Source organism: Heteronotia binoei, chromosome 7 (genome assembly GCF_032191835.1).
Source record: "Heteronotia binoei isolate CCM8104 ecotype False Entrance Well chromosome 7, APGP_CSIRO_Hbin_v1, whole genome shotgun sequence".
NCBI classification, from domain to species: domain Eukaryota; kingdom Metazoa; phylum Chordata; class Lepidosauria; order Squamata; family Gekkonidae; genus Heteronotia; species Heteronotia binoei.
The window spans coordinates 26,067,454-26,094,176 of NC_083229.1; the positions used below are offsets into that span (position 1 = coordinate 26,067,454).

General features: G+C 44.0%; 1 protein-coding gene across 4 annotated transcripts in view; it reads left to right on the forward strand.

Moving 5' to 3' along the window:
* The window catches only part of ENPP2 (ectonucleotide pyrophosphatase/phosphodiesterase 2), a 107,697-nt gene that overhangs the window by 57,218 nt on the left and 23,756 nt on the right, over positions 1–26,723 (forward strand). For 2 of the 4 annotated variants that reach the window (XM_060243271.1, XM_060243272.1), the window contains exons 12-20: positions 5,313–5,468; positions 9,095–9,203; positions 9,894–10,019; positions 13,018–13,049; positions 17,417–17,544; positions 19,044–19,131; positions 20,249–20,336; positions 22,261–22,433; positions 26,268–26,316. In XM_060243271.1, coding sequence (XP_060099254.1) covers positions 5,313–5,468; positions 9,095–9,203; positions 9,894–10,019; positions 13,018–13,049; positions 17,417–17,544; positions 19,044–19,131; positions 20,249–20,336; positions 22,261–22,433; positions 26,268–26,316 — 949 coding nt within the window. The remainder of the gene's footprint in view (positions 1–5,312; positions 5,469–9,094; positions 9,204–9,893; positions 10,020–13,017; positions 13,050–17,416; positions 17,545–19,043; positions 19,132–20,248; positions 20,337–22,260; positions 22,434–26,267; positions 26,317–26,723) is intronic. The other 2 variants (XM_060243273.1, XM_060243274.1) reach the window with 1 other exon arrangement.

The window sequence follows — 26,723 nt, forward strand, 5'->3', positions numbered from 1 at the left end:
TTAGCAATACAATAGCCTGTGTGTGCTGACAGCAGCATTTCAACTAACAGGTTGAGATTTAGGATGGAAGTACATATTTGGCACAACATGTGATTAAGTTCAGCTTGCTGTTGCGGGATGTGGCTTTAACAATACAGTATCTTAGGGGGCTTTAAAAGGGAGTAAAACAAATCCATGGCCCACCAATGCTTATTAGCAGTAATTACTGATTGGGAGCTTCACATTTCAAGTTGGTAGGTTTCTGAAGGCTAGTTGCTGGGGAGACTTTAGTTCTGTGACCCTGCGGTGAGATATCTGGGACGTTTGGTTAGCTGCTGAAAAATGGGATGCTGGCTGGACTGGCTGGACTATCGATCATCAGAACTCTTGACATTCTTAAGGAAATGATAGTCTGTCAGTATTGACTTTTTATAATGGGAAGCCTGGTGCTCCAAGAAAATCTGCCTGCCAGACCTGTCTTCTGTGAATGGCCCAAGGCTGAGATTGAAAGAGCTCTTGGGCTGCAGTGGAAAGCTTGATGAAAATATCAACCCACAGTAGGGCAGGGGACGGGGGGGAGCCAGACTCTGTGCTGTGGAATATTAGGAAAGAGATTGAAAATAAAACAGCCAGTATCGTAAACCTCATGTATAGAACTATGGTGTGGTCCCATTTAGAATGCTATCTACAGTTTGGTTGCTGTTTCTCAAAAGGGATGTTTCAGGGATGCAAAAAGGGCAGAACAGGGCAGCCAGAAAGAGGATAGAGCACCTTTCCTATGATGAAAAGCTAAAGAGGACGGGACTTTTCAGTTTAGAAAAAAGGCCACCAAGAGGGGACACAATAAAAGCTTATAAAGTGATGGACTGCGAAGGAAGTGGGTTTTTCTCCCCTTAGAGGCTTTGTCATGCGTAGGGGTTTTTTTTGGGAGGGGGGTAGAATAGGGCTGCCACGTTCCCAGGCTGGGCAGGGGTTCTCCTGTCCTGGAGGTTCCCAACTCGCTGGCACGCATTGGGCCAGCAGGTGGATCCTCCCCCAACGTCACCAGTGCTATGAAATCACTTGGAAGTGATGTCTTCGCACCGGCAATGTCGCCATCGGCTGCTCTAGGAGCTTCCAGGAAAACTCTTTGGTTTTCCTGGATTCTCTAGCAATTTAGGAGGAAAACTCTATTGTACCAGAGGCCGTGGGGGACTCTAGTGTAGAAATGTTCTTTTCCCTCCAGGCCTGTTAGTATTGGCCTTTTAGTTATTTCTCTAAAACAGAGGCTTTTAAATGTAAGTTATGGAAACTTTTTGGGTGTTTTATGAATTTTCGATATTGATTGAAAAGTCAGTCTCAGGTAAACCACTTTGAATGTTTTGTAGTAAAAGCAGTCAGTCAGGCTATTTAGTAATAAATAAGGAAGCTCAGGAGAATACACTCAAAAAGAGGGTCGAGAAAGGTTGTTAATAGGAAGGTTGCAACCAAAAGAAGGTCACCTCTGGGAGAATATGACTCAAAGAGGTTACAGTTTACTTATTATAATTCACTGTTTATAAATTTTCTCTTTTGCTATATATTTAGTTTGTTGCAGTATTGTTGTTATGATGACGACGATGATGTAATGTCTACGGTTCCCTGTGTTCCTAGAATATGAAACTCCTTTGCACTGTGTGTTTATTAACACTGCAGCCATTATTGACTCCAGCTAACCTCCTGTATATTTCTACCTTGGTACTAAAACCCAAGCTCCATAAACAAATCCTATTTCTGAAATGTTAAACTGGAGCATTTTTTAAATTTTATTTACCATATGGCAGAATTACACACAGGAAGCATATCATAATGTAACCTAGATAACCAAGTTGGTACAACGGGTATATAGACAGATTGAACAATCCCACTAAATATTACTATCTACATTTTCAATCCACTCAATCGCAGCTGGGGAAAGTTCAAAAAACTCTCTCATATCACCTTGGAAAACATGCGGCTCACATTCCTGTGACAGATGGAAAATAGTCTGCCGGGCTGCCAACTCATTTGGGTCCTGCTATTTTGCCCCATTTAAACAACAGGTCTGAGAACCTGCTAAAGCCTGTTCAAATTCTATTAGCCATCTTCTATGTGACAAATCAAATCCTGTAGACTTCTCGTTGGTGTTTATCAGGTCATGGATATCGAGTGGGACTGATTTGCATCCATGTTCGTGACCATTCGTTCCTTAGATTGAAATTCTGTGATTGCAGGATATATGCAGATCTTATTGCTGGGTGTTTTTGAGACCTTAGTCTGGATAGACCCGCACCAGCCATGTCTTTGTGAATGGGCAGTTCTCTGTTTTCAGTTATCTTCCTATACTCACAAAGAAGAGCATCTTGTCTTTGGGGATGTGAGGGAGCAAAGTGGAACAATGTAGGAAGTCAATAGGTCAGAGTGGGCTTAATGCATCTGCTGATGGTTCTCACTGTATTAAGTGGAACATCAAGTTTGAGCCACACTGAAGCGCAATACTGTACACCCACCCCAAAGCTGAGCATCTAAGCGTTGTTCCAGACTCACCCCAAGTGGTACCACATTGATTACTGGAGGATGTTATTTCGTGTGTGTATTTTCGCTGCTACATTGGTAAAATGGTGTTTATAGCTCAAGACCCTGTCCAGCGTAATGCCACGGTACTTAGGCGAAGGGCTTTTTTTGTAGCACTTCTTTGCATATTAGGCCACACCTCCTTGATGTAGCCAATCCTCCTGGAACTTACAGTAGGCCCTGTACTAAGAGCCCTGTAAGCTCCAGGAGGATTGGCTACATCAGGAGTGTGTGGCCTAATATGCAAAGGAGTTCCTGCTACAAAAAAGCCCTGCTTAGGTCTGTATGGTTGTGTGTGAAAGTTGGATGCAGGTTCATGGTTGGCGTTCATAGTTGGCAAGATTGTTATTGAGATGGAAACAGGAGCGTTCTGGTTTTCCTGGACTTGAAAAAAAATCCAAATAACTGTGGCTGAGCTGGGGTCATTAGAAAGCATGTGCGGATTTGCTTGTGCTGGTATCTTAAGACACTGAGATGGAAGAGCTTGGAGGGAGAGAGATTGCCATTATAATTTTTGAACAGGAATGCACAGGAAAGCATCTCCAGCTGGCTTGGCATCAGGGTGTGTGGCTTAATATGCAGATGAGCTCTTGCAGGACTTTTCCTACAAAAAGCTCTGTGTGGAACAATGGTGATGCCAGGGGGTGTGGCCTAATATGCAAATGAGTCCCTGTTGGGCTTTTTTCTGCAAAAAAAGGTCTTGAGTACTTGAATGGGATGCCACAAAGGAAGTCCGGCATTGCTATGCAGAGGATAGCAATGACCAAAACCTCTATTTATGGTCACGGGGTCACCATGAGTTGGCTGTGGCTTAACAACACAAAAGTATTATTATTATGGAGACTGATGTAGGCCCCATATGACTTGCAGGTGCTATGTGTAATAAATGTGACCATTACTTGAAAAACCCCAAGTTTTGGAAGCACCCTTAGAACAAGTGCTTGCTTTTTTCATCAGCGTTCTCTCCTGGTCTAGGAGGCTGCCCTTGAAGGTGGACTTCCAACTGAGCAATTCTGTGATTTCACATTTCTGCAAATCAAGAGGTCAACAGCATCCTTCTTTCCTTCTCTTAACTGTTCTTGTTCTTTCAAAGTGAAGCTGAAATTTGGCTGGTTGATAAAGACTTGGCTTTCTCCCTTGCTCTAACTTCTTTTGAAAGAGAAACTATAACTTTGTGAATGTCTGTAACGAAAAGCTCAGCCTACCGTACAAGCTATGAGTCGGACAACAGAGTCATGCGCTTAAGGACTCTTCTTGCCTCTCCTCTAACATGCTGCCCTGGGATGGTGATTCTGATTATTAGAACCACTTGGCGGGACAGTTCCAGCTCTGGCTATGCTTCTGTTGGAAAGAGTGAGTAAACTGCGACAATCCTTTTCCCCCCATCCCCTGCTGCTGCGCTCGTCAAGACTGCACGAAGCTTGAACTCTCCTTTCTTCTTCTTCTTCTTCTTCTGAAAAGAAAACCCTGAAGCTGCTTTTTGGAGAGAGACAAACGGAATTGGATTAGCATTTCCCTTCCAGCCGCTTGCCTAGGAAGCAATGAAACAGCATGGCAGATGGTAACGCTGTCTTTCCTTACAAGAACGCAGCAGCCCTGCGACTGAACAACAAAGACAGAGAATGGCTAGCCGGATAGAAACAAATGGCATTATAAATCACCATGGGGTCTTTGCCCCCTTTACTCTGCTTCCTTTTCTTCCCCGTTCTGAGTTATGCTGCGCTATCTTCCTGTATGCATCAGCTTGCTCTCTTCTGAGAATGATCCTAAAAAAGAGGCCAAGAGCTCTCATTGGAATAGTCAATCGGAGTTGCATGAAACTTGGCTGCTTTTTAGATCAGTTTGAAGTGTTATCCAGCCCTTTGTACTCTGCTTGGCTGCGCGGCTCTTCTTCAAAAATTGTTTCCCCAACACTTGGTCAAATGGACAATTGAAGCATTTGGTCCCCCACTCAGATGCCACAGTGACTTTGAACATTAAAAGTAATTGCAGATGTTCGTAGCAACAGGAGATGAAGGCTGAAGTCCATATGCTGCAGATAGCAATAGTGGGATTCCCTCTCCTTTGAAAATACGTTTTGCGTTAAAGACTAACATGCGAATGGGGTAGTCTATCTTCTCCCAAGATCGCTGGATGGAAATAACTGTGTCCCATATGAACTTTTTGTTGTTATGGTACGCCTCTTGCTACACGGGACTGGCATGTAGCTGGCTACCTGGCAATGAAATGTTTAACAGCTTCTCGACCTCGTGAAAGTTTTTGCAATAAACATATCGGAATTGTGAGCTACCATCTTCTTTTATTTCTGAAGTTGTATGTATAATTCATTTTATTCAATGGTTCCCTTCCCAAAGAGAAGAATGTTCTATTGGAGAGAGGAAAGAGCACTTCATGCAGCAGAAGGAGCCTTCCTCCTTCTGCCAGAAATTCCTCATCTAGTGGAAGAAAAACACTGGATCCCGTTCCACTGTTTGTTGAATGCCCCTCTAAAAACAACTCAAAAGCCAAGTTTAATGCTTTATAGTTGAACATTGATCTTATCATCTTGAGAGCGTTTTCTTAGGTTCTCTAGTACTATTCTTACAAATATCCACCACCTTACTTTCGCTGTTAATAGCCGTTGGAAAACACCCCCTTCCCCCTGGAGTTAACCAAGACTCGGTTTAAAGATTCCTTGATCTGCTGACACAGCCAGTTGACCTATCTGATGTTGGCTAAATCAAGCCTTTTCTGAGTCCAGGCATCTCTCTCCGCCAGTACAGGAGAGTAATTATGGCTCCTCTCTTACTGCTCCGTCTAAAAGACCGAAGAGAAAGATCACTCCTAGGAAAAGGCAGAAAAGACGTGTTGATCCTTCAAAGAAAAGAAGAAAAGTGCACAGGGCAGAACACTACGCAGCGGAATCCCGTCGGAACAAAGTAAGTTTCCATAACTGTCACGTTTCAAGCCGTTTTTGCAATTCTGAAGAAGAGAATCCCAAAGCGAAGCTTCTAATGTAGCCATTTTGCAAATTATGTCCATAGACTGCTACAAGTTTAGCAACTAGGACAGCCTGAGATTCTTTTTTGGGGAGTTGTGCTACCTCCGTATTCATTTGTTCTAGCAATATCCGTCTTAAAAAAATTATCACAGTAAGGGCATTGAATGCTACAGCAAAAGTCCTTCTTGTGTTTATCATCAACAGGTGGAAAACGTATTGATCGGCCTTCAAAATCTTAATATCATGCTGTATTTTTTTTTGTCAAAATGTAATCTCTAGAATCAGGCATTTTCCCATGTGGAATATACTTTTTTGTAATATCTAGAAGTGTCTGAAAAAGAACTGGGTCATTTACTTACTAAGAACATCTTTGTGCTATGTTATGAATTTCCTTTCTGGAACATTAAATTCAGAGCTATTTTTGCAAGTATTGGTCTTTTTTGCAAGTCTTTGATTTCATGGCCAACAGCTTTATAATAATGGCAGCGGCTGTTTTGGAAAACCAAAGTCTTCCTTGGGATGTTATGAAAATTTTAAGGCACTGAAAACCAGCAAGTAATATTTATGAATGGTTTACACCAGGAAGCTGTTTATTCAAGCAATTGCATGCTCCAGATTTTACAGGTTGCTGTGCAGGAACATAGTTTTGGGGGCGTAGCACATCCATAAGATGTCTTCATTCAAATGTGAGGACTGTGATGTAAGCTTAAGAACTGGCAGGGAAAAGGGTAGAATAATTTAATAGAGGGTGTTAAAGCTTGGCCAAGATTGCCTGGGGGGGCCCTTCAGAAATAGACTGATTTGATGTTTGTGTCTCAGTATTTTCTTTCCCGCAGTATCAGAAATGTCTGTTCAGATACACTAGTGAATTTGGACATATGATGTAACTGAATATGACTTTTCATAGCAACAGAAAATATGGCACTTTCCCCCAAAGTGAATCTAATACTTCCACACACACACACACACACACAAAGCAAAACAGCCCCAAACCACTCATTTGAAATTCATGAGTACTCCATGTTCAGACTCCAGGCTTCAGTCTTGTGCATTGAAAGTTGGTGGGAGAGGGAATAGTTTCTACATAACAGTTTACTACTAGGTAGGCAAATACAATAATTGATAGGAAGCATTTGCCCATTGAATGACTTTTCATTCCTAAATAGATGATATTTTATGTTTATTGGAAATGTACTTGTTAGGCAAAGACTGGGTAATTTGTACGTTGTACGGTCCTAGTCTTTTCAGGATTAGTAGATAATGAGTTCTAGCATGTGAGTACAGATATAAGCTCTGGCCAAAAGATTTCCAAACTGGATCTTTGTGATGGTTAGTTCAGTGTCATAGATTTAAATTGCTTATATCTCTCTCATCTTCTATTAAAGTAGGGCTGTCAGCAATTTCTTATTTTGTTTAGCTGGAGGAATGATTAAACAGGCTAATGGTCTTACTTATCATAACCTTATTTAAACTTCAGAAGTCTTGTTTAATACAATCCACTTGTCTTTAATGTTCTCCAAAACAGTTTCTTCATTCTAACGTATAAGCTGATTTTGGGTACCCATACGTCCATCTTCATACTGTGAGATCAGCTATTTAACACTATGTTGTGAATGTGAATTAGGGTTGCCAATCCCCAGTTGGGGGTGGAGGATCCCCCAGCTTGGATCCCCTATCCCCATTTCAGGGCTATCAGAAAGTGGGGGGAAATGGCTGCTGGGTACTCCTCACTGCCCCCCTCTACAGACAAGAATCCAAAAATGTGATGTGCCTACACCAACCAGAAGTGACATAGGCACTTCAGTGACATTGGAGGGTTGAAACTCTGTTTTTTGGACAAAACTCTATGGTAGAAATAGCTTCAAACCATAGAGTTTTGCCCAAAAACTAGAGTTTCACCCCCAAAGTCCCTGCATGCCTATGTCACCCGGAAGTGACGTCCTGGTAAGTCCTCTGTTGGGTTGTCTTGGCAACCCTAATCTGAATTATTATTTCAAGTTATCTTAATTTGGCTATGTTCTGATAATGAGCATAGAAGGGCTAGGTTAGATGTCCTACTCACCGGAGAAACATGTTCTTCCCTCACCCTGCTGTCCACTTTTTAATTTAGTAAGGTAAAGTTAACTGAACTGCCTAAATTGACTGAACTCATTGCTGGAGATGAACAAGCGTGGTCCTTCTGGCCTGACTCATGAGGTCTCTACATAAACAGAAGACCTTTTGGCATAGGGCTTTCATAGACGTTTGCATTTTGCTTTTCAGAAGGAGCAAGACATTGTTGCTGTGCTGCTATTGTGATAGAGCCAGAGGGTCAGGCCGGGGCTGCAGCACTCAGAAAGGAAAGTTTCCCCTGTTTTAACCCCAAGCTGCAAGCTACATTTTCATGTAGGGAGAAGAGACATGATTCAGCGGAAGAGCATCTGCTTTGTTCAGTCCCTGGTATTCCTAGTTAAAAGGATCAAGTAGGAGGTGGTGCCTGTTCAAATCCCAGCAGGAACTCAGTAGCATATTAGACCACGTCCCCTAATATTAGCATATTAGGTCACACACTCATTAGCATATTAGGCCACACCATCTGGGATAATTAAGTGCAAACTGAACTGTGACAGTAACTTTTCCAGGCTTTGCAGCAATTCTGGTTGGCCAGCCAGGCCCCAGGGAGGCTGCCGCTCAGTACATCTGGGTCCTGTGATCACTGCCTGGCCCTGAAGAGGCTGCTGCACAGCACGGCTGGGCCCCACAATCCTCGCTGGCCAGCCAGGCCTCAGGGAGGCTGCCACACGGCTCAGTTAGGCCCAGCGATCCCCGAGGGTCACACCAAGAGACCTCGAGGGCCGTATACGGCCCTCGGGACAGAGGTTCCCCACCCCTGCTTTAGCAGATGTCCTCTTTTGGGGTGTCCATCTTCTTTTGGGCTCTTTAAAAAAATTGATGAAAATGTCCTCTCTTGGGTTGGAAGGTTAGGAATTTTCCTAGTTAGTAGCAGTTATCGCAGCTTAAATAGTAGGGGTGTTTTAAAATGAGATTTGTCACAGTGATCACTTGTTTGAAATAGTCAGTCAGGAAATATGTTCTCTTTTTTACTTTTCAAAAGGCCTTTTTTTGCAGGAACACACAGTAATGCAGTTCTGGCTGGCTTGGTGCCAGGGGGAGTGGCCTAATAAGCAAATGAGTTCTGGTTGGCTTTTTCTGCAAAGAAGCCCTGTGTGAAACAATGGTGATGTCAGGGTGTGTGGCCTAATATGCAAATGAATTCCTGCTGGGCTTTTTCTTCCCAAAAGCCCTGCTTTTCAAAATATGGCAGCCCTATCATTGAAGGAAACATCAGGTTAAAATGTTATATATTTCCACTGTGGTAGAAAAACTACATATGCAAATTGTTCCACCCCAAGTGGGAAATAGAATGAGGGAAAGTACTAAGCTCCTTTCCAAAGCTGCACCTCCAATCCTGTTCATGCTTCCTCCCTTCCTATGCTTTTTCCCTTCAAACCTTTAGTTAGCCCTAAGATGTAGAAACTGCATGGATAACTAATTTTCACTGCGTTAAAATATGTGCCTCTATAGATGTCACATCCATTAAGAGACATCGACAAGATCCTGGGCCAGCTAATGGATGGACTGAAGCAGCTGAACCTACATCGATGTGTCAACATTATCTTCGTGGGTGACCACGGTAATTAAATGAAACAATGCTTTAGTTCAGATGTTAAGATTTTGGTATAGTGGAAGCGGGTTTTACTAAGAAACTGTTGTCTGTATATGTTTCTACTTCTCTAAGCAGTGCATGTGCAACAATCTGGTTTAAATAAGCCATAGCTGACATTTGAACCTTGCCCAGGAATGCTGAGGGATGGAACCCTCCAGAACTTTTTTTGTAGCAGGAGCTCCTTGGCATATTAGCCCACACACCCCTGATGTAGCCAATCCTCCTGGAGCTTACAGTAGGCCCTGTACTTAAGAGCCTTATAAGCTCTTTGAGGATTGGCTACATCAGAGGGATGTGGCCTAATATGCAAAGGAGCTCCTGCTACAAAAAAACCCCTGGAACCCTCAATGCAAGCCCACAGCAATTATTGACTTTTCTTGCTTCATTTTATAAAATAATAAATGGAGATTATAATTTTAGTTGATTGATTGATTAAGTTCATAAATTGCTGTCCCCCAAAGGACTCAGTGGAAAGAAATAAGGTTGAAGGAAACTGGGCTGCACTTGCTTGCTTCTAAAATCTTTGGGAAGCTTTTGAACTGTCTAAATTAAAGCTTTTGTTTGTTTGCAACTATTTCCCTGCTAACAGAAAATTGCACACCTTGCTTCTTTTGAAAACAACTTTGCTTCATTTTTGATAAATGTTTTTTGCTGCAGGCATGGAAGATGCCACTTGTGAAAGAACAGAGTATTTGAGCAATTTTCATCTTAACGTGGATGACATATATTTGGTACCTGGAACTTTAGGGCGCATTCGTGCCAGAGCTAACAGTAACGTCAGATGTAAGTTGATTTCGAACACCTTCGTTATACCTTGGGGTGCTTCCCAACATTACTGCCGAGAGTGAGAAGAAAAGAGCACCCTCCTCTGAAGGAGTACTTATAGGTTTTTCCTCTTAGAAGGGGGCTTGGGATAGTGCTGCTGTCTAGAAGCAGGGGTGTCAGACTCATGAGGGCCGGATCTGACATGAATGAGACCATGTGTGTACCTATTTGGGGTGTACCTATTTAAGATTAGGTAGCAAAGATATACGTAAACTTTATAAAAGACAAAGACAAACACAATTAAATATTTTTAAAAAAACTTAAAACATGCTTACAACATTAGCACTTGTTGGTTGTAAAGGTGCTTTCTTCGTATTTTTCTCATGGGATCCAGGGAACAGGGCAAAAGAAGCTCTGGCTCTTTCCTTCCTACCCCAGGGGACTGTGGGGAGGGGGAGCCTCAGCCAATAGAAGGAGAGCTTGGCTCAGTAGCTCTGCTTGTGATTGAGAGAGCCTTGAAAAACGAGCTCTGCCTCCTCCCTTTTTCTCCAAGGGAAGAGTCTCAGCCAATCCCCAGGTTCCAGTGGGGGTTCTTCCGCTTTCCCAGGCACCTTCCCACCCCCAGTCAGCTGGCTGGCGGGGGGGAAGCCCCGCCCCTACAGCCACCATGTGACTTTCCACCTCGGGAGGCTTCAGTCTCCGATTGGAAAGGCTTCTTCTTGGGATGGTGTGTCTGTGTTACTTTGAAGAAGTTGGCAGCAACTCATGAATAGAGACTCCAATCCCTCACTTCAGAGTCACCAGAAACGGAGCGGGGGAGAGGAAATGTCTGCTGGGCACTTCATTATTCCCTGTGTGGAGATTGATTCTCATAGGGTATAATGGGGACTTGATCTGGAGGTATCGGGGGCTCTGGGGGCGTTGTTTTTGAGGTAGAGGCACCAAATTTTCAGTATAGAATCTAGTGCCTCTCCACAAAATATCCCCCAAGTTTCAAAACGATTGGAGAAGGGGGTCCAATACTATGAGCCCCAGAAGAAGGTGCCCCTATCCTTCATTATTTCCTATGGAAGGAAGGCATTTAAAAAGGTGTGCTGTCCCTTTAAATGTGATGGCCAGAACTCCCTTGGAGTTCAACTATGCTTGTCACACCCTTGCTCCTGGCTCCGCCCCAATGTCTCCTTGCTCCACCCCCAAAGTCCCCAGATATTTCTTGAATTGGACTTGACAACCCTAGCCAATGGAGAAAATAGAGGTTTTGCTCTGTAGCTCCTGTGCAATTGAACAAGCCTTGCAAAGCAGACTGTTATGAAGGAAGCAATATATATGGAGAATGAAGCAGATGATAGCCAGTTGTTTGGGGGCCTGATAGGAGCCCTCTAGGGGCCTGATTCGGTCCCCGGACCGCATGTTTGACACTCCTGGCCTAGAGAAATGACATATAGGATGATCATCATAGATCCTAATGTATGCAGTTTTAAAGGGCTAAAAATAATATCACTGTCCCATCTAGAACAGAAGCATTTAGAAAGCATTGTAATCCCTCTTGTTAGAGGCAGCATGGAATAAAGTAGTTAGACTGGGACTGGGGGAGGCCAGGATTCAAGTCCTCTCTCTGTAGGTTTGCCAACTTGGGCTTGGAGATCTCCTGGAATTACAACAGATATCCAGGCAACAGAGATCAGTTCACCTAGTGAAGATGGGTGCTTCAGAAGGTGAACTCTCTAGGGCATTATACCCTGGTGAGCTCCCTCCGCTCCCTGAACCCCTCCTTCCACAGGCTCCACCTCCAAAATCTCCAGGAATTTCCCAACCCCAGGTTGATAGCCATGAAACTCTTTGTATGATTTTGGGCCAGGTATTTTTTGCTCAGCCTAATCTTCCTCTTGGGGCTGTGATTGTAAGGATAAAATAGAAGAGAGGACAACTGGCGTGTCATCCTGGGTTGCTTGATGGAAAGGTGGGACAAAGAAACACAAGAATCCAGTAGCCTGTTGATTCAACAAAATTTGAATCTAACAATTTTTGATTCAATTGATTAAAGACTAACAAAATTTGTGGTAGGATATGAACTTTCATGAGTCACTGCTCACTTCTTCAGATACAGCCTGAAGAGAGCCAGTTTGGTGCAGTGTTTAAGTGTGTGGACTCTTAATTTGATTCCCCACTCTGCCACTTGCACCTGCTTGGAATGGCCTCGGGTCAGCCATAGCTCTGGCAGAGGTTGTCCTTGAAAGGGCAGCTGCTGTGAGAGCCCTCTCCAGCCCCACCCACCTCACAGGGTGTCTGTTGTGGGAGAGGAAGGTAAAGGAGATTGTGAGCCGCTCTGAGTCTCTGATTCAGAGAGAAGGGCGGGGTATAAATCTGCAGTCATCTTCTTCAGCTAGAATGTGAGTCCATCTGTCCTAGGGTTGCTAGGTCTGTGTTGGAAAATAGCTGGAGGCTTTGGGGGTGGATCCAGGAAAGGGTGGTGTTTGGAAAGGGAAGGAGCCTCATCATGGTACAGTGACAGAGTCCATCTTTCAAAGCAGCCATTTTCTCCAGGGGAGCTCATTTTTGCCCGATGGAGATCGGGCAGAGATCTCCAGGCCCCCATTCATCCCGTGGAGGCTGGCGACCCTAAATCTGTCCTATAATTGGAAAGTTAGAGTTATTTTAGATGACAGATGACACTAGTAGACAAATGACAATAGCAGATGTGATTGGATTAGGTGTGATCAGGGGTGGAATTCTAGCAGGAGCTCCTTTGCATATTAGGCCACACACCCCTGATGTAGCCAATCTTCCATGAGTTTACAAGGCTCTTTTTTTGTAAACTCTTGGAGATTGGCTACATCCGGGGTGTGTGGCCTAATATGCAAAGGAGCTTCTGCTAGAACTCCAGCCCTGGGTGTGATATACAGAGAAGTAGTAGGTGAGGTAGTAGGAGAGGTAATAGAAGGAGGTCTACAAAACAACAAAAATAGTAGAGCTTTCTGTGAACATTTCCTTTCTTCTTTCCCTGTCTCTGTAACAGATGACCCAAAGGTTGTTGTCACCAATCTCACAGTAAGTACTTGAGTAGCATGCATCTCTAAGCACACATCTACTAATTATGGGTTCTCTGATCACTGTTACTGGCTTATGGTTTAGGCAGGATGCTCATTAGATCATATAAAGCCCTCTAAATAGGTGTCACAGTGAGTAAGGGAGAAGGCTTGTCATGATTTCCACTGTTTGTGGCTGGTGGAAGATTTTATAACTCTTCTGGATCACGTATGCCTGGCTTTCTTGACTCTGTGAACTGGGTTTATTTCTTCCTTTCTTTTGAAATGGAAAATGTTCTTATGAGTAAATATTTTCCCAGAGCTCTGTTTAAAAATCTGGCTGATAAGCCTGTGTTTCCAATTACACCCCTCCCCCCCAAAAAATCCCCCATAACAAGCTTAGACTTGAAATTTGACTCTTTGGAAAAGGGAACTTGAATCAGTTTGCGCATCTTTGAGTCAGGTTTCTACTGACTCTTCATCCATCTGTCCTTTTAAAATGAATAATTTGTGAGGAAAGTGAAGATAGCAGTCAAGGGTATAATTCCATGCAGTCAGTAGTCACTGCCGTAAAAACAGTCTTAGTGATGGATCATTAGTCGGATAGAAGAGTTAGAAACTAAAAGTTTGTGCAGTCATCGGAATCGGTCCATGCTTGACATAACACATCTGTTTCAGGACTATGCTGTTTCAGGCTATAAAATGTCTGAATGCTCCCTCAGGTGCCTCCCCTCTTGGTGCTGTTTTTCCTTTAAAAATATTTAAAGCAATAGACAATGAAGTTGAAACCAAGGTAGAACTTATAAAACTGATGTATTAACAGGAAGTTTCTAGCTTGATCTTTCTCATTAGATACTAGTTTTGAATGTGCAGGGAGTATGTTTTTTATTTATGTGAAGTAATACACAGGCCTTGTCTGTGATCTTGAAGAGGTATAGCCCATTGATAAATCATAAGAGGCTGTTGATCATCTGTCTTAACTCTAAACTAGATAGCTCTTGTTCATAGGGTTGCCAGGTCCCCACTTTATAGTGGTTGGGGGAATATGGGGAGTGTTCTGGGAGGGGGGGGATGCTGGGTGCAATGTCCCCAACATGATGACATCACCCAGCAGTGATATCATTGCATTGGTGGTGAAGTCGGAGGTGATGCTCTGGTTTTTGGACAAAATGCTGTGGGTTTTTTGGCTTCAAAATCATCAACCGTTTTCCCACACAGCTTACCTCGGAGTGACGTCCCTCTTCACCGCGCAGCGTCTGCTCGGATTTCACACCATCTGCTCTGGAGAAGCAGGAAGAGCCGCGGCTTTTGCATCACTAACGTAAACTGGGTTTTAGCGATTTACATTTGCGATGCAGAAGCCCCGACACTTCCTGCTTCTCTGGAGCAGATGGTGGGAAATCCGAGCAGACGCTGCGCGGTGAAGAGGGACATCACTCCGAGGTAAGCTGTGTGGGAAAACGGTTATAGATAGAACCAAGTAGGCAGCCGTTGGTCTGAAGCAGTAGAACAAAGTAGGTGTCAAGTCTCACCTTTAAGACAAACAAAGTTTTATTCAGAACGTAAGCTTTCGTGTGCTCTAAGCACACTTCATCAGACGAGGAATCATGCACTGTGGGCTGAAATACATGTATTTCAGCCCACAGTACATGATTCCTCATCTGATGAAGTGTGCTTAGAGCACTCAAAAGCTTATGTTCTGAATAAAACTTCGTTGGTCTTAAAGGTGCAACTTGACTCCTACTTTGTTCAAAATCATAGCGTTTGCCCAAAAACCAGAGCGTCACCATGTGACGTCCCCAGTGTGATGACATCACCTGGAATATTGCACAACAACATCACTGTTTGTGGGGGGGGGCATCCCCACCAGGACCTGGAGCTGACAAACTCTACTTGCTAGTTTATAACTTAATTGGAACATGGCCCCAGGTAGATTCACAATGGCATTAACGTTCATGGTGTTTTCAAGGCATGAGACATTGAGAGGTGGGTTGCCACTGCCTGCCTCTGTGTAGCAAACCTGGACTTCCTTGGAGGTCTCTCATCCAAGTACAAACCAGGGCCAGCCCTGCTTAGCTTTGGAGATCTGACAAGGTCAGGCTAGTCTAGTCTATCCAGGGCTATTCAAAGTCATGGTATCTGGATCTAGACTAGCTGTGTATAAATGTGTGGGCTTAGAATGCAAAGATCTGAGATGGAGCTGGGCTTCAAGATCAGTGGATGGGTCCCCAATCAGAAGTTATTTCATGCAGCATATTTTATACATGGAATGGCCTCCAACTCCTGAGTTCAGGAAAGGACTGGAAGAGTTCTTTGTGAATAGGTTATGGATACAATTTTATCCCTTATGGCGCTTTGGAATAGCTGCTATGCAGGGTTTTTTTTTGTATCAGGAACTCCTTTGCATATTAGGTCACACACCCCTGATGTAGCCAATCCTCCAAGAGTTTACAGGGCTCTTAGTACAGGGCCTACTGGAAGCTCCAGGAGGACTGGCTACATCAGGGGTTTGTGGCCTAAGATGCAAAGGAGTTCCTGCTACAAAAAAAAAAAGCCCTGCTGCTATGTATCTGAAATTGTAATGTGTGTAATGTGTGAAACTGTAATGTGTGTAATGTGCTTGAATACATTGAACACGCTTGTTTTTTGTAGTTCATGCTTACATTGTTGTACAAGATATCATCAAACTCAGGTCTTCTGTAAACATTTGTAGGCCAGCAATGCAATCTGCAGCTACAGTCTTCCCCCTTACTTAAAGAAATGTGTGAAGTGAATGTCTTGTGTGGGTACATTCTGTGCAGTTAATTCCCACGTTTCTACTGGCCACTGTATTTGCTGCCCACTTCATCTGTGACATTTTTTGTGTGGTAGAGAGCAGGTGGGAGGGATCCCATTCCATTTTAGGGTTGCCAAGTCCAATTCAAGAAACATCTGGGGACTTTGGGGGTGGAGCCAGGAGACATTGGAGGCGGAGCAAGGAGCAAGGGTGTGACAAGCATAATTGAACTCCAGTTTTGACCATCACATTTAAAGGGACCACACACCTTTTAAATGCCTTCCTTCCATAGGAAATAATGAAGGATAGGGGCACCTTCTTTTGGGGTTCACAGAATTGGACCCCCTGGTCCAATCATTTTGAAACTTAGGGGGTATTTTGAGGAGAGGCACTGCATGCTATACTGTCCAAACCAGAGGATCCCCTGCCCCCACCTCGGGATTGGCAACCCTATTCCATTTCCTGCATACCTGTCCTGGTAAGTTTCTGGATGAGACCAAAGACAAAGTTAAACAACTATTAGAGAGCCAGTTTGGTGTCGTGGTTGACAGTGGCGAACTCTAATCTGGAGAACTGGGTTTAATTTCCCACTTCTCCACATAAAAGCCTGAAGGTGACCTTGTACCAGTGAGTTTTCTCAGAGCTCTTTCAGCCCCACCTGCCTCACAGGGTGTCTGTTGCGGGGAGAGGAAGGGAAAGTGATTGTAAGCTGCTCCAAGACTCCTTCAGGTAATGAAGAGCAGAGTATAAAAACCAACTCTTCTTCTTCTATTTGGTTGGATTAGTTTAGCTGGGAGCATTGTTTAGTATGCAAGGACTGATAGGAGAACATCAAAGTGGCTTTTAGGTGAATTCCATCCCCCAAGTATTATGGAAACAAGAAACTGTACAATCCTTAACCCTGAACATCTTTAGGTTAAAATTCCTGCTACTAGTTGGTGGCATGGATCTGATGAAAAAAGGATATAATTGGTGTGTGTGTGTATGTATGAGTGGTTGTTGATTGTACCTTCAACTTTTGAAGACCCATTCATTTTTTATTCTCTTAGTTGTTAGTTCATTCATTTTTGCTGCGTATTTTAGTTAATTATTGGTGTTGTGCAGGGGTTTTTGGCGGGGTAGAAAAAGGCCAGCAGGAGCTCTCCCATGCCTTCCCCAACACGCCTGCCATAACAGGCTTGCTGGGGAAGGCTGAAGCCATTGGCAAGGGGCATTTAAAGTTGCCTTCCCCAGCTTGCCAGCCAGAGCCCAGGCCAGCCCAGGTGGAACTCCACTCCTGTGTGGTATTGCCCCCCCAAAAACCCCCTGGTGTTTTGCATCACAAGCGTGGTCTCTATGAAGCAATCCCGGAGTTTAGAGAATGGTCTTGTTGTCTGGCAGAACTGCTTTTTTAGAGACCAGAACTGCACTCTTAAGAAGAGATTTTGGATTTGCACTGCCAAAACAAATGAGGACCTTTTCTTTGTTTAATGCCTTCTCCCACCTCCTTTAGTTTCTCCCCTAGAAATGACTAAGGACTCATTCTAATTCTTCATTTGGTTTTCCAAAGGCATGCACAATCCCCTGTCAATGCCCCACAAGGCCCCTTCTCACTTACTCTCCTCTCGTTTCAGTGCAAGAGACCAGACCAGCACTTTAAGCCCTATCTGAAGCACCATCTCCCCAAGCGGTTGCATTATGCTAATAACCGGAGAATTGAGGACGTTCACTTATTAGTGGAAAGAAAATGGCATGTGGCCAAGTAAGTAAGATGTCTTATTCTCTTTTATGGTTTATATTTCTGTTTAGATCTTTCTTTTTTTACCAAAATTATGCTTGCAAACCTGTGAAAAATGTTCTTAGATATCTCCTCAACCATGGTTTGGAAATCACCTGTGTTATTTCTATACTCATCCTTTACAGTTACTCATTGTCCTAAAAAAAAAGATAATGATTGACAGGGTAGAGTCAAGAATATTGGGAGAGCAGTGTGCTTTTTCACTTTCGGTTTTAATTTATTTAGAAAATGTACCGTATGTGCCAACTTAGTTTTCTACAGTACAATAGCAAGCACTGAATAATGCAATTTCAGTTCACTCTCAATGCACTTTAATGATCTTTTGCAAGTGTATTTAGCCATTTTACATACTGAAATCTGATTGCAAAGTGCACTGAAATTGACTTTAAAGTGCATTATTCAATGTATGTAAGAGTGCTTTATTCCAAGTCCCGCCCTTCTGCACAAGCCATCACGAAGAGGTCAGGTTGACCTGCAAAAGGTGCTTCCAGCTCCCAAAGGGTGATTAACATGTGGAATTCACTGCCACAGGAGGTGGTGGCGGCTACAGGCATAGCCAGCTTTAAGAGGGGATTGGATAAAAATATGGAGCAGAGGTCCATCAGTGGCTATTAGCCACAGTATATATATATATGTGTGTGTGTGTGTATATATGTATGTATGTATATGTGTGTGTGTGTGTGTGTATACACATGCACATACATATATTGGCCACTGTGTGACACAGAGTGTTGGACTTAGGGTTGCCAAGTCCAATTCAAGAAATATCTGGGGACTTTGGGGGTGGAGCCAGGAGACACTAGGGGTGTAGCCAAGATCAAGGCTGTGACAAGCATAATTGAACTCCAAAGGGAGTTCTAGCCCTCACATTTAAAGGGACGGCACACCTTTTCAATTCCTTCCTTCCATAGGAAATAATGAAGGATAGGGGCACCTTCTTTGGGGGCTCATAGAATTGGTCCCCCCTGGTTCAATCTTTTTGAAACTTGGGGGGTATTTTGGGGAGAGGCACTAGATGCTATACTGAAAATTTGGTGCCTCTACCCCAAAAAACAGCCCCCCCCCAGAGCTTCAGATACCCGCAGATCAATTCTCCATGATTTTCTATGGGAATAAATCTCCATAGGGAATAACAGAGTTCCCAGCAGACATTTCCCTCCCCTCCCCCCGCTTTCTGATGACCCTGAAGCGGGGGGAGGGCCTCCAAACCGGGGGATCCCCTGCCCCCACCTGGGGATTGGCAACCCTAGTTGGACTGGATGGGCCATTGGCCTGATCCAACATGGCTTCTCTTATGTTCTTATGTCTGGAGTGAATGCCTCTGAATGCCAAAGTTTGCCATCCCTAGCCTAAGAATACAAAGGACCTTATTTCACTATTTCATTAGAATATGTTGCAGAATTTGTATCTAGCTTTATTTGAGCTCAGGGACAATTTTACAGAAAGTCTTCTTTTATACTTAGGAGGCCTGGAGATGTCTTTAAGAAAATAAATGGAAAGTGCCTTTTCCAAGGAGACCATGGATATGACAACAAGATTAATAGCATGCAGGTAGGGGCTGCAGAATACATGGTGGTGGTAGTATAAGGGAATCTAAAATGGGCATTGTTGTTAGCACAAACAGAACTTTATAGTAATGAATCGTAGCTACATAAGATGCAGTCCAGCACTCCCCTGTAACTGCATTAAAATAAACCTGTTCTAAAACTGCATGAGGAAGTATTTTGAAGTGTCTGCTTTGTGTAATGTTTTTACATGGGAAGAGCTTTGTGGGCGGTGTATAATGCCTGTGTATGATCTCACAAGAACCTCTTTCCACATATAAGTAAAGTAGTTTATTTGGATTTCAGCCTCTCTGTGTGAAAATATTGTTTCAAAGTTTGTAAAGTTTCAGCAAACTCTTATTCAAGGCTGTCAGAATGAATGATATACTTTTAAAAGTCACCGTTCTATATTAATGCACATTTTGCACCAAGAAGAGCTGGATTTTGCAATCTACACATGGTGCGTTTAGCAACTTCTGGTTGGGAGCAATACTTGAGAAATGATGCCCACTGGGACCTTTTTCAGGTCAGGAAAATGGCACAGGCAAAGGACCGAAGCCCATTCTCTATGTGTACCACAGTCAAGATCTGAATTGTGGGAATCGAAAAGAACCCAAAACTCGTGTCTGAATGTTGGGACAAGGCTTTTTTTGTAGCAGGAACTCCTTTGCATATTGGGCCACACACCCCTGATGTAGCCAATCCTTCTGAAGTTACAGTAGGCCCTGTAAGAAGAGCCCTGTAAGCTCTTGGACGATTGGCTACATCAGGGGTATGGCCCAATATGCAAAGGAATCCCTGCTACAAAAAAAGCCCTGGTTAGGACACAAGGTGAGGACCCTGTTTCCAGCCTGTGTCCTGCATAATGCATAAAGAGGCCCTTAAGGCAATCTTTTCTCTGGCTTCAGATATTTCTACCAGCTATCAACATACTTTTAAACCTGTCTTTGTACTCATAAGGGCTCAAATCTTGCTTTAAAAATATTACATACTTGATTTTCAGGATAATAAATTTGATACCAAATACACTGTGGGTTTTCCTGTGCTTATATGGAATTGTAGTGCACACACAGAGATAACCCTATTTTTTTAGCTTAATTTCTTTTCTTCATTTTATCTCTTAGACTGTCTTTGTAGGGTATGGCCCTTCATTTAAATACAGAACAAAAGTCCCCCCGTTTGAAAATATAGAACTTTACAATGTTATGTGTGGTAAGTAGCATCTTTTTTAAAATTACATTCCATAACATGATACCATGTACTTGTACCTAAATTTCCACTTCTGCTGGCATCACCGGTCTGTAATTTTTATTGGGTTTTTTTGTCTCTGAGCATGGCTCTGTTGCAAATTTTGGCTGAAGGGCTGAATGCTTGGTCTGAGGTCTGTTTGCAGTTGTCAGTCACCTTTCAGCCTGGAAAACAACGGACCATCTATTAATTCCCTGAAGCAAATGGAAAAAGGCATCAAAGGACTTATAATGATCACACTTCCACACTCTTGCACTTTCACTTTTTTTTTGGTTTTTGTTGCCCTGTGAATTGGGAGGGGGCACAGAGTACAGAAAATGCCTCCTTTCCTTTTGTATACTTTTTTTTGGGGGGGGGAGGGGGGCAGGGAAATAGAAGAAATTTCACTCTGCTGTAATACTGCATCGGAGCATCTTGTAGAGTATGCCGTATCTGTAAATACCATATTGGTTAAATCAGACCGATTTCACACGAGGCTTGCTCCGGGTGGAGAGCCCTTTTGCTCCCAGGACTTTGCTCCGTTTCTGCACAAGTTGCCCCGGAGCTGCGAGTTGGCACGGCACTCTTCCGCAGCAAGCAGGATCTTCTTCCAAGCGGTTTCTGCTTGCTGCGGGAGAATGGCACACCAGCTAGCAGCTCCGGGGCAACTTGTACAAAACAGAGCGAAGCACCGGGATCAAAAGGGCTCTCCGCTCGGAACAAGCCCTAGTGGGAAATCGGTCTCGGTTTATTCGAAGCGGTTAATACATTTAGTTATTATTTACGATATTGATAGTCTGCCTTTCTCACTGAGAGATAAAGCAGATTGCACAGAGATCAATCGTAAAATTTTCACATGATAAATTGCACAAAAGTTAAATATCCAGTATGTTGTGCGCTATGGACTACCTAAACTGCCCTGTCCCCATCCAACTGAAATACACCCAAGTTCAGGTATGCACAGTTGCCAGCACACGTAGCCTACACAAGTAGTTCCTGTTGAACCAATATGGCCTATATATATGATCTGTATGCAAAACTGATATACACAGATAGGGCCTGAAGCATTTGTATTTGTGGGGCTCTGTGCAAATGTGAGATCCATTGTCTGAATTCTAGGGCAATTTTGTCCTCAGGAACTGGTCCCACTCCCCCCTTCCCTGTAGGAATTGATTAACTGCATTAGGTTCCTTAATTCTTTTCCATTCTAACATTATATTCTAGTTCTGCTGAGAGAAAATGCCTATGGCATGGGGCCGGGCATAGATGGGGACAGGGTCAATGACTTGTTATAGCACAGGGTAAATGAGCTGTAGCCACCTTGGTGGGATATAAATTTTGTAAATAAATAAAATAGTATAGTGCAGGATGAAATAGTATAGTGCAGGATGGTCTCTCATTGAGACCATCCTAGATGAATGTATAGCATTCATTCCTGCAGAAAACAATTGAGTGCTGACCTTTGTTGTGTCAATGGTGCCATAGAAGTAAAACCCACTTCCCTTCACCCTAGATCGAACCCATAAGATGGAGTGCATGGATATGTAGAATCAAGCTGGTCAGATGCATATTGATAGGGTGAATGTACTATATTTTGCAGTCCAGATAATAGCAACAAGCTTCCATCCATCCACCCACTTTGGATAAACTGAGGGGGGCACAGTGGGAGGGCTTCTAGTGTCCTGGACCCACTGATGGACCTCCTGATGGCACCTGGTTTTTTTGGCCACTGTGTGACAGAGTGTTGGACTGGATGGGCCATTGGCCAGATCCAACATGGCTTCTCTTATGTTCTTATTCATCCATCCATCCATCCATCCATCCATCCATCCATCCATCCATCCATCCATCCATCCAAAGCAGATCTTATGTGCAGCCATTTACCCCCCTGTTTTTAATCCCTTGCCAGATCTTCTTGGATTAAAGCCTGCCCCTAACAATGGGACTCATGGAAGTTTAAATCATCTACTTCGGAGCAATACGTTTAAGCCAACCCTGCCAGATGAAGTTGCTAGGCCACTCTATCCTGTAGCTACAACAGCTTCATCTGACTATGACCTGGGATGTACGTGTGATGACAAGGTAAATTCATGGCGAACCCTTAGTACAGGGGTGTCAAACTCATTTGTTATGAGGGCTGAATCTGACATAAATGAGGTCATGTTGGCTGGGTCATATGTGTACCTATTTAAGATTAGATAGCAGAGATAAACATTATAAAGGACACAAACACAAAGATTTTTTAAAAAAAAACTTAAAACATGCTTAAAACATTAGCACTCATTGGTCTTAAAGGTGCTTTGTATTTCTCTCATGGGATCCAGGGAACTGGGCAAAGGAAGCTCTGGCTCTTTCCTTCCTTCCCCAGGGGACCAGGAGGGGGAGGAGCCTCAGCCAGTAGAAGGAAGAGAGGCTTGGCTCAGTAGCTCTGCTGTGCAATTGAGAGAGCCTGGCAAAGCAAGCTTTTCCTCCCCAAGGGAGGACCCTTAGCCAATGGAGAAAATAGAGGTTTTGCTCTGTAGCTCCTGTGTGATTGAGCAAGCCTTGCAAAGCAAGCTGTTACACAGAAGGAAGCAAGAGAGAGGGAGAAAGAAGCAGATGACAGCCAGTTGCTCGAGGGCCTGATAGGAGCCCTTCGGGGGCCTGATTTAGCCCCTGGGCCAGATGTTTGACACCCCTGCCTTAGTACTTTGCAGCCCGTGTGACTACCTTTTAATGCCGCCTAAGAAAACCCTTGAAATGCGTGATGGTACCAGGCATTGCTATAAGCCATTGTCCAATGGAAAACTCAGTAGATCTTCTGAATTGCAGATTTATTTATTATTTATTTATATTTTATGAATAGGATTTATATCCTGCCCATCCCACCAAGGCAGGCTCAAGGCGGGAAACAGCATAAAAACATGCACATCAATTAAAATCTTTTTAAAAGTAGACCAATAAACACAATTCATAACAATATGGCCAAGACTGAATATGCCTAATATTACTGGGACTTGGACTAACTCTTTTTGCAATATAACAGAGTTAAGTAGCACCTTTAAGTCCAACAAAGTTTTATTCAGGATGTAAGCTTTCGTGTTCTCTAAGTACACTTCATCAGACAGTAGGATGGAATGGCAAGCAGTCCTAAATATAGAGAAAGTCCTATATTTAGGACTGTGTGCCATTTCATTCTACTGCACGATGAAGTGTGCTTCTAGCACACAAAAACTTATATTCTGAATAAAACTTTGTTGGTCTTAAAGGTGCTACTTGACTCTGCTCTGTTCTACTGCTTCATACCAATATGGCTGCCCATCTGAATCTGTCTTCTTGCAATATGACAGAGCCAGTTTGTAGTGGTTAAGTGTGCAGACTCTTTTCTGGGGGAACCAGGTTTGATTCCCTGCTCCTTCACTTACAGCTGCTGGAATGGCCTTGGGTCAGCCATAGCTATCTCAGGAGTTGACCTTGAAAGGGCAGCTGCTGTGAGAACCCTCTCAGCGCCACCCACCTCACAGGGTGTCTGTTGTGGGGGAAGAAGATATAGGAGATAAAACAGCAGCTGTCCACCTACATGGAGACCATTTCTGTCACCCCTGCCTCCAACAGGGTGAAACTAGAAACTTCAAAGCTTCCCTTACAGTCACCACTTGGACAGTAGTGGCAGCTGCTGTTTTATTAAGCAAATTTCCAACAAGTTTGTTATCATTCATTGCTAGGGTTGCCAAATCCCCTTCAGACTCTGGCGGGGGACCTTTCTCTCTCACGGGGCATGATGATGTCACCTGCAAGTGACATCATCATGCTGGTGACATTGTATGCTGGCTGCTCTAGGGATTTCCAGGAAAACTCTATGGTTTTCCTGTATGCTGTAGCATTTTGGGAGGGAAAAACTGTTGTACCTGTTGTACCATAGAGTTTCCCCTCCCATAATGCTAGAGCATCCAGAAAAATCATAGAGTTTTCCTGGAAATGCCTAGAGCGGCCAGTGACATTGGGGGAAGTTCCCCCCTCTGGCCCAATGTGGGCCAGCAGGTTGGGAACCTCACGGGTGGAAGAACCCCTGCCCAGACCGGGGGCTTGACAGCCCTATTCATTGCTAGCATGACCTTAAATAAGGAGTGTCTCAGGCTAATAAGAGTGAGAATGATTATATCATGTTAGTGATGGCTGTGAAGTCCATAAGACGTTTACATGAAAAGCAAGTAGAAACATCGAGGCAGAACATCAGCATAACAACCCACAATAAAGGTTTTTTAAAATGTAAACCTTTGTCTTTTGCTGCTGAAATGGCAAACAGGTCCAGTTTTCACATGACTCTATTATCATTGCACCTCATTCTCAATCTGCTTGCCTGCAAAATCCAGAGAGTGGGACAAGGAACAGACTGAGGTTGGGGGATATATACCTGAGGAAAGCTGAAGGTTTGCAAAAAAGAATTAAATCTTTTTTTAAAAAAATAGAAGCAACATCTGTAGCTTTAAGAAGTGTATGTTCCCTGGGATCTCGAGAGACAGCATTCTGCAATCTTGGTGGCTTTTGGGGGGGGGGCGGGGTTTGCTAGGAAACTGTAACAATATTTCAGTCCTTGGTTTCTGTCAGTCAGTCTGCCGACCATGGCCCAAAGCGGGAACCAGCAGTTACAGAACCCCAGGCAGCAGCCCCAGCTCCCCAGATCGAACCTTGGCGGTCGCTCAGAGAGCAACAGCCGCCCGCTCATTCGAAAGACTATGTATCTTTAACTAGGAGGGGAGGAGTGTTGTGTCTCGCGTTCATCCTGGAAAGTACAGCACAGCGCACCTGTGGGCGGTGCCTGGAAGGGACGAACGCAGCCCACCTATGGTGATCAGCGGCGGGAAGTTTAACTGGCCAGGATTGGACCTGACCAGGAAGAAGGTTGTTACGGGAAATGTACATTTTTCGGTCCATTGGACGCTCCGGACCATTAGACGCTGGTGCCTGGCTGGGAGACAAGCGGCGAGATCGCTCCCTGCGAAGTGCTGGGTTTGCAATGGGGGCGGAGGGAGCGATCTCACCGCTTGTCTCCCAGCCAGGCACGCAGGCACGGAGAAAGTACGCCGCCCCCTCCACAGCCAGCACTCACGAAGTGCTGGGTTTACGGAGGGGGTGGGTGCTTTCCCCGTGCCTGTCTGCCTGGCTTCAGCTGCTGCTTACAGCAGGATCGCTCCCTCCGCCCTCCAATCCCAGTGCTTGCTATAAGCAGCAGCTGAAGCCAGGCAGACAGGCACAGAGGAAGCACCCGCCCCCTTTGCAAACCCAGCACTTCGCAGCGCCGGCTGTGGAGGGGGCGGTGTGCTTTCTCCCTGCCTGTTTGCATGGCTTCAGCGCTGATGCTTAAAGCAAGCGCTGGGATCGAAGGGCGGAGGGAGAGATCCTGGCGCTTGCTGTAAGCATCAGAGCTGGAGCCAGGCAGGCAGGCGTGGGGAAGCGCCGGGACGGAGGCAGCGGATCGCCCCCCCCCCCCGGAGGAAGGTACGTACGGTACCTTTGCTCCATAAGACGCACACACTTTCCCCCCCACTTTTTTTTGGGGGGGAAGTGCGTCTTATGGTGCGAAAAATATGGTATATAACAGGGGACCCGGCCCCGCCATGTTCTTTTTTTTGTGATGTACTTGCTAATAAAGCATGTTGCCATCTGAACGTCTCCAACTTCAGTACATTACACCCTTAGAGAAGTTTGGGCATCTCTTCTGATTCTTTATTGTGCTAGAAATGTAGCAGACCTCTGTACTGAGTAGTATAACATAGCTTTCACGAATTAGGAATCATTATCAAGAATTGTTTTCTCAGGAGTAGCATTGATTTGCTAGATAAACTGCTGAAATGGAACATTATTTATTTTTATTTATTACTTAATAAGAGTTTTAGTTCAGCTCCTGATCTGCTACAGTCTTTTTCTTTTTCATAGAACAAGTTGGACGAACTCAATAGGCGTCTTCATGTCAAAGGAACGGAAGGTAAGGCCACAGAGGCAAATGTCATACATAAAGTCTTTATTTTCTCATGCACATCTGAGTACATGGCAAGTGGCAAGAAAATTAATATACCAACCAAATCTTCAGACTTCTTTTTAACTTGAAATTTTGATATTTTTTTTTTAAAAAAATATTGCATACTCAGAGTAGACTAGAAAATTCCCAGAAGTGTGTGCGTGTATTCTTTCAATGAGACCAGTAGTCTTTTCCATTCTCACAGTGAGGCAGAACACTTGTTCCCATTTTACAATTGGGGAATTGAGGCAGAGAGTGTGCTGTGTGCTCAAGGCTGCTCAAGTGAGTTTAATACTGAGGTTATATTTGAATCCCAGATCATCCCCAGATGTTTAGGTTTAAATGTTTAATATGGAAATCATATTCAAATCACC